The sequence below is a fragment of the Engraulis encrasicolus genome, chromosome 2 (genome assembly GCF_034702125.1).
Source record: "Engraulis encrasicolus isolate BLACKSEA-1 chromosome 2, IST_EnEncr_1.0, whole genome shotgun sequence".
In the NCBI taxonomy this organism is placed as follows: domain Eukaryota; kingdom Metazoa; phylum Chordata; class Actinopteri; order Clupeiformes; family Engraulidae; genus Engraulis; species Engraulis encrasicolus.
In genome coordinates, this window is record NC_085858.1 from 49631205 (window position 1) to 49642955 (window position 11751).

At 46.6% G+C, this 11751-nt stretch overlaps 1 protein-coding gene across 4 annotated transcripts in view; it reads right to left on the bottom strand.

The window, feature by feature from the left end:
• Positions 1–5416: 5416 nt before the first annotated feature.
• Positions 5417–11751, bottom strand: part of pdgfab (platelet-derived growth factor alpha polypeptide b) — a 49947-nt gene continuing 43612 nt past the window's right edge. For 2 of the 4 annotated variants that reach the window (XM_063190276.1, XM_063190269.1), the window contains exons 6-7: positions 10032–10328; positions 5419–7913 (exon numbers count right to left, since the gene is read on the bottom strand). In XM_063190276.1, the coding sequence (XP_063046346.1) occupies positions 10144–10328 (185 nt within the window). In that variant the 3' untranslated portion in view covers positions 5419–7913; positions 10032–10143. Of the gene's footprint in view, positions 7914–10031; positions 10329–11751 lie in introns of all 4 variants that reach the window. The other 2 variants (XM_063190260.1, XM_063190252.1) reach the window with 2 other exon arrangements.

The following is an 11751-nucleotide window of genomic DNA, read 5'->3' on the forward strand; positions in this document are numbered from 1 at the left end:
AGGCACAGGACACAGGCACAGGCACAGGCACAGGCACAGGAGACAGGACCAGGCACAGGGCCACCCGACGGGGAGCACAGAGCTCAGGGGATGCCTCTGCTGAAGGCTCTCATTCATCCAGGTCACCATATAGTTTAGGGTTGGCCAGGGAGCTCCCATACCGCCTTTAGTTCTACACAATCGTTCCGATCTGAAAGACAGTTAGGAAGCTTTGCACAGAAACGGACCAGATCATGGTCCCTGTCTCTATTCAATCAGAGCTGGTCGGGTGTGTCATAATGGCCAAGTATTCCGACCTTTACAGTGTCTCTGACCAATCAGAGAGCAGGGCAGGACCAGACCTAATTCCACTAGGCAAGTTTAGGGTGGCCATCAAGCTGAAATGAAATGCAGCCAACCCTCACCCAACCACCCAATCAGACCTCCAATCACAAATAAAAGCAAATAAAAACACACATGCACGCAGACACGCATGCACACATACACAAGCGCACAACGCATGCACACACACACACACTCCCACAGACACACACACACAACCACCCACCCACCCACACACACACACACACACACACACACACACACACACACACACACACACACACATACACACACACACACACACACACACACACACACACACACACACACACACACACACACACACAAACAAACAAATTCACAGACATACCTACATCCTCATCCTGGTCACGGTAGTTTAGGGTGGCCCATATCAAGTGTGGTCCTGTTTTCCCAAGACAATGTCCTGTTTTTAGGGGATGCCAGTGAAGGTTCTCATTCATTCAGTTCATGGAGGTTTGGGGTGACCAAACGTCCTGTTTTCCCAGGACAATGTCCTGTTTTTCACATCCTGACCTGTCCATCCTGACCCTGGATGTTTTTTTAAAGCAAGGATTCTCACACTGAGACTTTGGGCTGGGGACCTCTGAAGGAGAAGAAAATTTGCCAAAGGCCTCCTCAAAATAGCCCCCCAAATAACAATTACAACAATTGTTTTATATTGCCATTTCAATGCAAAAGTAGGGACTATGTAATATTTTTTCTTCATGGTGGGCCACTTCATCAAATGTGTGTATTGCATTGTAACAAATGTTTGCATGGACCCCCCCTTGCCATATGCTGCAAAGCCCCGGGGATCCTCAGACCCCTCTTTGACAACCAACATTTTTAAGGATGGCTTGGATCACTCCAGTTTTAGACCATTTGTTTATATTCCTTCAAATGTCCTCTGTTCTGCACTTTCATTTTCCAAAGGTTTGGAATCTGGGCATGGTAACACTTTATTTACCCACTCCTTTTACATTAATTAGACATAGCTTAAGTTTAACAACATGTTAAATTACATAGTGCTGGCTCTGTACCATTGTCCTAGGGTTAAAGCGAGGCATGTGCAAATACAGCAGATACATTAACAACACACTGGATAGATACACTAGAAATAAACCTGTAAAAAAATAATAAGAATGTTACCCGAATATTGTGACTTTGGGAGCAGTTTCTTCGTGGAGTCTTGTCAGCAAGGCCGTAACTACCATTGAGGACACAGAGGTCATGTCCTCTGTATTTTTTCCAGCAAAGTTTTAGCTATGATGAAAATCGATATATGATCAACAATGATGAATTCAATCTGTATACGCCACCCCCATTTATGCTCAAGGCAGGGATTAATGAAAAGAAACTTACAATTTTGACTGAAGTATTCTAAATGTACAGTATGCAGTGCAACACGCCGTATTTGACCTCAGTATGTGAAAATGTCTAGTTACGGCCCTGCTTGTTAGTTGGTGCCAGTTCTTCTTTGGTGCCAGTCAACACCTCTCACCTTTCAGCCGAAACAGCTCTAGGCTGGGCACTGGCACCTCATTGGAGGAAACAGCTCTAGGCTGGGCACTGGCACCTCATTGGAGGAAACAGCTCTAGGCTGGGCACTGGCACCTCATTGGAGGAAACAGCTCTAGGCTGGGCACTGGCACCACATTGTAGGAAACAGCTCCAGGTTGGGCATTGGCACCACATTGGAGGAAACAAGCTTTACCCTCTCATGTTATCCTTTCCACAGCTCTGTCTTCTGCTTTTGCTGCTCCGCTTTCCTGCAATCCTCTTCTTGTTTCCTTGCAGATTCACAGTGCTAATATTGTGGTTCAACCAATGATTGTATTCTGCAAATACACAGGCAATCTGGGCATGAGCCAGGTTGAAATATTTGCTGTTGTTGCTGTCTGATAGGCAACCTTTTTATTTAAAGTGATGCTGTCCCATTTTTGGAAATAAGCTTATTTTACACCTCCCCTTGAGTTAAATAATAGGGTTTTACCGTTCTCCTATACTTTCAACCGTTCTCTGGGTATAGCAGTGCAAGTTTTACCTCCAAGCAAGCAGTTAACATTGAGTCCTATGAGACCAGTTAGCCACCAGCTGGTCTCATATTCAACGTTAACTGCTAGCATTGAGGTAAAATTTGCACTGATAAAAAAAAAAGCTTATTGTGACACTCCGCGACACTGCTTGTCTACTGTGAATTATTTAATGGAGCGCAACATTTCGACCTTCAGGTCTTCATCAGGCAAAATATGATACTTTGTCTGATGAAGACCTGAAGGTCGAAACGATCCATTAAACAATTCACAGTAGACAAGCAGTGTCGCTGACTTTATTTCTTTCTCACTTGGATTTCTTCTCATTGTCCTGCACCTGGCCCATCAGGTGGGATGTGCACACATCTACCCCTCTAAATATAACGTGGGCGGCCCATGACTGAAAGGCATCGAGTGCACAGTTTTAATAAGACAAGGCCACAATGCAGCATTGAGAACCTTGAAAGTCATATTTGGTTTAAGATAGTTTGAAATCTTCAATCCTGGGTTCCGTAAGAAGAATTCATGATACAAATATGTATCTGGTGATATTGTGCTGTTTTTTCCATCACTACTAGAGTTTATTGTCTGTTTGTTTGCTCATTTGTTTGTTTGTCTGTTTATTTGTCTATGGACTTTTGTGGGCTGATTTACCACTACCAAGGTAACTGAACCTAGGGGGTATAAGAACCTGGTTCAATAGAAAACACCAGGTTAAGTTAACCTTGAGGTAATGGTAACTAATAGAAGATCACTGAGTCCTCATTTTCTGGACAAAATGGCATCCATGGGCTATCTATTAGTGAGTTTACAACTTCCTGTGGGCTTACTAAGCCAGGTTTACTATGTCCTTGGAAAAGCCCTAGCTTGATACTGAACCAGTCACTATTTCCCAATGTCAAGTGTATGAGCCTTGGAAATGTGTCAGCCTAATTAGTCGTGCCCAGTGATTGGATGCTCCGCAGAGTTCACCAAAGAGTATCCAATCACTGGGCGTGATTACGAAAGTTGAGACACTTCAAAGGACGCACACTAGATATTGGGAAACGGTGTGTGTCTTGGACTTCTACTAGGGGACCGGAGGTGTGTGACACAGCAAAATGGAGGAACAGCAGGAAGAACAGGGCCACTCATCAATGGGTGTGAAGTTTAATAAGCTGAAATATATTTATTATTGAAACCATAAATATATAAATTATAATTAATGTTAACCAACGGAGGGAAGAAAAAACAAAAGAGGAAATAAAAAAAAAGAGGAAAACAAACAAACAAACAGAAAATCATAGGAGCAACTGGGAAAAAAGACAGAAGTTTAGTGATGGTATTAACTGTTTGTTTTTTTTCCTAAAGCAATGGTCCCTGTTCCCGCTACCTGCGTATGAGTGGGAGAGCTGTGTGAATGGTAAACCTACAGTACATGAAGCATTTGACTACCTTTATAAATATAGCACCAGTTACAGTCACATCGTAGCACCTCTGTGCAACCCCTGCCCATCCATGCGCACCAGATACATCGTACTGTATAGCTGACTTGTACGAAATTCCGAATTGAATGAATTGAAATTCACAGTACTTCCCTAATATGAACACTAGGTGGTGGTGTTCTATGTACTCTCAATGGGGTGGTGTAGATTCAAAGGGATTCAAGGTGATGACACCGCCTAATGTTCGTATTATGGTATTACCTTGAATTTCAATTCATTCAATTCGGAATTCCGTACAAGCCTGGGGTGCATTTCTCAAAAGGGAAGTTGTTAGCCTGTTAGCAACTTCGGTAGTTGCCAATGGGAAAATGCATTGAAAGCAACAAAGTAGCTAATGTAGTAAGCAACTTTGGTTTCGAGAAATGCACCCCTGCTGTATAGCCTGATAAACAAGCCCCTTGTACTTGCCCTTCATTCCAAACAGAGGATCTAGCTCCGTCGTTTTTCAGTCATGTCTTCTTCCTGGAGGTTTAGAATGTCTGGGTCTACATTAATCCAATTGCTAACATCTTGTTGTGTGTGACAGAGAGTATAGCCTAATTAGCCTGGCTAGAGGGTTACACACACACACACACACACACACACACACACACACACACACGTACATACATACATACATACATACATACATACATACATACATACACACACACACACACACACACACACACACACACACACACACACACACACACACACACACACACACACACACACACACACACACACACACACACACACTAGTACAATTCAAATGTAAGCACACAGTGGACGTCATCACTTACAATAAACACTGTTTTTGTTGTTCACTGAATTGGTTACGTAAGATTCTGCTTGTAAAGACCACGCCAGACCCTCTGTAGAAAAGCTAATGAAATACAAGGGGCTGGTTTATCAGGCTAGCAACACAGGCCTGCGTTATAACATTCCCCTCAGAATTCTAGGCCTGCGTTGCCGTGGCGTTTTGTTTTTCCTCAGGGGTGCATTTCTCAAAAACTCACAACTGCTAGCAACGTCAGTTACTTTGTTGTCTCCAATGCAATTTCCTATTGGCAACTACACAAGTTGCTAACTGGTAGGCAACTAAGCTTTCGAGCAATGCACCCCAGAGGAGGACTCCCGTGGGATTCATCTGATGGGCCAAGGTCTCGTGCGTGCCGCCATCTTGAAAACGTTCCAAGGTCTTCTCAGTCTTTCCAACACATCCCTGTGAATGGGACAGTATCGAACATCGCTCCATAGAAGGAACTTTGTGTGTGTGTGTGTGTGTGTGTGTGTGTGTGTGTGTGTGTGTGTGTGTGTGTGTGTGTGTGTGTGTGTGTGTGTGTGTGTGTGTGTGTGTGTGTGTGTGTGTGTGTTTATATTCTCTGTCCGAGACCTTAACAGACAACCAGTCAGTGAAGTAAGTGAGCAGTAGTACAATGCAATGCATAAAGCCATAAACTATGCCTTTGTCTTCATGTGTCACTGTGTGTGTTTGCTCAGGTGTGTGTGTGTGTGTGTGTGTGTGTGTGTGTGTGTGTGTGTGTGTGTGTGTGTGTGTGTGTGTGTGTGTGTGTGTGTGTGTGTGTGTGTGTGTGTGTGTGTGTGTGTGTGTGTGTGTGTGTGTGTGTGTGTGTGTGTGTGTGTGTTATACTTGTACACACATTCCTGTGCTGGCCTGGTCCCCCACCCTCACTCAATATCTCTGTGCTACATTTTGTTCAGTCCACATTCCACTGGTAAAACACGTAGGCAGGCATGCACACCCACATTTGCACAGACACACACACACACACGCATGCATGCATGCATGCACACACACACGCATACACTCACGCACGCACACACAAACATGCACACATACACACACGCACACACATACATACGCACACACACACAACCAAACACACACACACAGATTTTACAACACACACACACGCACATATGTACACACTCATTCAGTCTTTCACACACAACCGTGCACACGAATGCTCACACACTCAGTCAAGGACATGCATTCGCAGAGACACACTTTGCAAATGGCACAATGAAAGGGGGACAAAAAAAGAAAAGGAAATCATACGTCCTGCTTGTATATGGGTAAGCATAATATATTTTCTTAACAAAAATAAAGCATCTTCCTTTTCTGTCAACCTGTCTTTTTTTTCCTCAACATTATTGACATATTTTTCCAGCCAGTTGAGCTACTAGTTTCTGAGATCGTATCCGATACACTATGTAGTTTATACGCAACGACATCATCATTAACATCATCATCATCATCATCATCATCATCGTCATCGTCATCGTCATCGTCATCATCATCAAACAATGAAAGAAAGAACACAAAATAAAACATGGTTGTCATGTCAACAGCTACAAAATACAGATGTACAGATGAACTCTTTCCAGAGCAGCGGAGGAGCGGAAGAAGAAAAAAAATGGGGCTTTACAATGTTTCTGTTTCGGCAGAAGAGTAGAAACAGAGCAAGGGATCGAAGAAGAGGGAGAGAGGGGGAAAAAGAGCGAGCGAGAGAGAGAGAGAGAGAGTGAGAGAGAGAGAGAGAGAGAGAGAGAGTCAAATGCTTGTGTGTGTATAAATAGTTTATTTGTGGAGTGTCACTGTAGGAGGCCACGTGAGTCTCTCCTGCCTCAGCCTGGAGTGTCCATGTCGGCAGGGCAGGCAGGGCAGGCATGGGAAGGGGGCAGTCAGGCCAAGAGCAATGCAAATATCTTTTCTGATCTCCCGAAAAAATGGGGAACTCCACCCACTTTGTCGGACCCCAGTCCACCAATAGCAAACCTAGGGAGGTGGGTCAACCGTGCCATTTGGGAAACCATTTGGAATTGTTATGCTCTTGGTTGAAAGTTGATAATAATCAGGCTAGGAAGGGGCTCCCACGGTACAGAGAGAACACGAGACAAGGGGAGAGAGGAGAGGGGGGGGTGGGCGCGCTCCAGGGGGGAGAGAAGAGAAGAGAAGAGAAGAGGAGAGAAGAGAAGAGGAGACCCCGGAAGAGTGGAGGGTGGAGGGTGTGAGGTGGGCTGGGGTGGGGTGGGGTGGGTTGAGGGAGTGGAGAGTTACGTTTGGGCTCCGGCACGGCTCCGGCACGGCTCCGGCACGGCACCGTTACAGTACTGTAGCTCCGACAACAACAGCTGCGACTGCGGAGCACAGGGCCAAGACTGGCAAAAAAAAATAAAAAATAACAGGGAGTCCCAAACACTTAGAGCAGAATCGTTCCCAGAAGAGAATGCCCTTCTCTTTCTCTCCACATCCTTTCTTTTTCAGTTCCTTAAGCAGTTTTTACATGTGTTACAAGTTAGAGACTGTCACAGTTCTCCTTTGAGTGTACGTACATGGGTTCATGTGTGCGAATTTGTGGATATGCGTTTATGAGTGTGTTTGTGTGTGTGTGTGTGTGTGTGTCGATGCATGTGTGTGTGTGTCCGTGCGTGTTTGTGTCTGTGTGTGTCCATGTGTGTGTGTGTGTGTGTGTGTGTGTGTGTGTGTGTGTGTGTGTGTGTGTGTGTGTGTGTGTGTGTGTGTGTGTGTGTGTGTGTGTGTGTGTGTGTGTGTGTGTGTGTGTCCAATGTCCATCCTTTGCGAAAGTCATTCTGGCTTGGACACACATAGCAGCACAACAAGCACACCCTCCCCTCGCCACCTCTCCCTTTCTCCCCTCACTCCAACCCTCCAATGTCCTCATCATCGTCATCATTTCATCACGCCTTTCATTAGTGTTTGACTGGCAGGGTCTGCCAGGTCCCGCAGATTGAAGTCCTCTCGGGTTACGGGGTCGGGGAAGAAAAGCACCTTTGGTATTTGCATTGATTTGATTTTAGTCTTTCATCAAATGTTATGTCTGTCTGGAGTGTTCTTGGTGTTGTTGTTGTTGTTGTGGTGGTTGTTGTTGTTGTTGTTGTTGTTTATTTTTGGTGGTGACATGTGGTCAGGGGTGAAGGGTCAAGTGGGGGTCAGTGAGTTCGTTCTCTCTCCGGACTACTTCCTGTGTTTCTGTGCTGGCCCTGCCCCTCACTCGTCCCGTGGTGTGGCCTCACCTCATGTCCACTGCAGGGGCAAAAAGAGGAGAACACAGGCACTTTAGAACTTTCAAATCACCACGACAACACAAACAAACAAACAAACAAACAAACAAACAAACAAACAAACAGAATATCCTCTTCTGCAAAGGGGTTCCCCGAACACATAAGAACGCCTTCACCAAATTCTTGTTAAACATTATGCATTTAATTAATGTTCTGTACGCTGCACACAAAGTGCTTAAATACATCTACTGTCTGAATGAAAAGTAGGTTAAAAAGTCAAATGCTTGGACAAGCATCTGTTGCCTACAATTCAATTTCCCGATTGGGCATTCAGGGGTTTAAATCTAATTCTGGTGACTGGCTACTGTGTATAGGGCCCCCTTGCAGAACAGCTTTCCAAGAACCCTTCAAATTTTACCCAGAGGCCCCTGAGGGCACCTTCCACAGTCGTAGATCACTGCCAAGCAGGCCGGGCTAAGTTTTAACCTCAGGGTGTTGCCGACAAGACGACACCCCCCCCCCCCTTTAATGATGACAGCATGCCTTGACTTTGTTCGTTGTGAAGAACAAAGCCTTCAGGCTACTGAACAAGGAAGTCCGTCAACTTAGCCCCATAGCCCGGCTTGTGACTGACTCTGTGAAACGCCCCTCAGGTGGCTGAGATGGGTTGATTACCCATGATTCTTTCACATGTGATTAAAGTTCCCATGCACTCACAGTGGAGGGGGCAAAGTGTGGTGGTGTGTGTGTGTGTGTGTGTGTGTGTGTGTGTGTGTGTGTGTGTGTGTGTGTGTGTGTGTGTGTGTGTGTGTGTGTGTGTGTGTGTGTGTGTGTGTGTGTGTGTGTGTGTGTGTGTGTGTGTGTGTGTGTGTGTGTGTGTGTGTGTGTGTGTGTGTGAAAGGTGACGTCTGGAGGTCTGTGGTGGGGTTGGTGCATGTGGAAGGTGAGGGTGAGGGTGGTGACATAGTGAACAGTGACACAGTAGTGACATAGTGATTGCATCGTGTGTTAACCTCCCAGTGAAAGCAGAGTTGTATGAAGTAGAAGTAGAGAAGTACTCACACAGCAAATTCTGCAGTGTTCATTCAACACTTAGAGGATCGATTTGACCTTATTTGGACATAAATGAACTGTTTAAGTGTTGAATCAACACTGCAAAATGTACCGTGCATACAAACGTCATTACAACACCAGTGGTATGATATTACATTTATGTATGATATTACATATGTTTCAACTTAGTAATATCATACTATGAGTATTGTAGTTACATCTGTTATACATCTTCTGCTTCTGCTTCATGCAACTCTGAGTGAAAGGAAAGTGCAACAGCTACTGTGGGTGAAAGGGGTGTCCCGGTGAGGGAGGTTATTATACATAGTGAGGCATCCTGAGGTGGGTGGAGGGTGGAGGTGGAGGGGTGTGAGGCTCTGGAGGTGGGGGGGGGGGGGGTGGGGGGGGGGGGGTTGGTGTAATTGTGCAGGTCACTCTCACCAGGTGTGATGTGATCAAAACCGATTAATGCACCACCACAACACAAAACAAATCAACCACGATCATCACACACGGAAACGCACACAAAAAATCTCTCTCTCTCACACACACACACACACACACAAATGATAAGGAGAGCTAAACAGAAAAAAACACACATTATGTGATCAATCATAACACCATTAAAAAGGTGTTTGTGCACACAAAAAGCGGGCTAGATTATAACACACACGGCCACACACAGACAAACACACACACACACACATGCACAAGCAGCGGCGCAGCTCCAAGGTGTGGCCCCAAAGGTGATTGGTGGAGAAATAAAAAAATAAAACAGACAAAGTGAAGTGAAGTGAAGTGAAGTGAAGTGAAGTGAAGTGAAGGAGAAGGAGGGAGGAAATAAAGGAGTAGGTGAAGGAGGGAGAGGGGGGGTCATTCTCTCTCTCTCTCTCTCATGTGATTGGCCGGTTTCGGTTTGGAGTGACGGAAGGAGACAAGCGCGGAGAGAGGGAGGGCGGGAGGAAGGGAGAGCAGGAGGGAGGGAGGGAAGGAGGGAGCGGGTGGGGTGGTGGTTCGGTGGGTGGGTGGTTGAGGTGGTTGAGGTGGTTGTCGTGACGACGTGGCCCGGGCGGTGCCAAAGTCCTACCTGCTGGTGTCTGGGGTCCAGGAGAGCGGTACGCACCCAGCTCTTTTTTTTTATGAGTATTTTACTGTTTGTTTTGACTTGGCTGCTTTGACTCGACTCTCTCTCTGTGTGGCTATGTGGCCAGGAGGGACTCCTTGGTGAGCCTCTCTCGGCTCTTGCTCTTTCTCTTGCTGTTGGGGTTGTGGTTTTGTTTGCTCCCTTTTTTACCCCCCTTGGCCCCCCTGCGGTGGCCGTGGCCGTGGCCGTGGCCGTGGGCACGGCCTGCAGTAGCGGCAGTAGGAGGAGGAGGAGGAGCAGCTGCAAACACAACAAGGTGGGAAGCACGGATTGAGGACGTCGGCTAGACCATAGCAGCAGTAGCAGTAGCAGCAGACCAATGGTTGAACTTGAACGCACGGATGGATGGAGCAACTAACATGACGTATATATTGATGAATGGATGGACGGATGGATGGATGGATGGGGGGGGGAAAGATAGATAGATGGAGGTATAGGGGAACGACAAGGTCATGGAAACATGGAAGAGTAATGCGTTAGTGGAGAGGGGGGAGGCAGAGAGGGAGGGGGGTTAATGGAGAGACAAAAAGAGGAAGGAGAAGGGCAAGAGGGAGGGAGGGATGGATGGGTGGATGGATGGATGGATGGATGTAGGGTAAAGATGAAAGGAAGGGAGGGAGGGATTGAGGGAGGGAGGGAGGAGATCAGCCAGGGGGGAACAGCAGATGATAATTACACACGGTTGTAAATACTTCAGCTGGCTTATCAGTCTCACAGCACTGCACAGCACAGCACAGCACAGCACAGCACAGCACAGCACAGCACAGCACAGCACAGCACAGCACAGCACAGCACAGCACAGCACAGCACCGCACAGCACAGCACCGCACAGCACCGCACAGCACAGCACAGCACAGCACCGCACAGCACAGCACAGCACAGCACCGCGGCGTGCTAACCTGCCCACAGGCCATTACAGGCACACACGCACACGCACACACACACACACACATACACACACGCACATGCGCAGGCACACACACAAGTGCGTGCACACACAAACACACACGCACACATGCAAAAAATATGCGCGCACACACACACACACACACACACACACACACACACACACACACACACACACACACACACACACACACACACACACGCACGCACGCACGCATACACGCACGCACACACACACGGCACACGCAAACACACACACCTAAAAGACTCCATGCTTTACACTGACATATATTACAAGATGCAGAGACATATTTTAAGAAAACTGAAAAATTTACAGGAAAAATGGCATCAAGTTAAGCAGACACTTTCAAAGGGCAATGGCCATATAATAAAGCACATAGAATTCTCTCTCTCTCTCTCTCTCTCTCTCTCTCTCTCTCTCTCTCTCTCTCTCTCAAACACATACACACACACAGACACACACACACACACACAGACACACACACACACACACACACACACACACACACACACACACACACACCACACACACACACACACACACACACACACACACACACACACACACACACACACAAACACACACACACACACTGCTGGGGCATTGGGCAATAGCTGGCTGTATTGCAGGCGTGCCCAGTCCAGTTCGGATCAACACACCACACAATCACCACTCAGCCATCCAGGTCAGCCAGTCCACTGGGAGACAACAACAACACACACAGCACACACACAC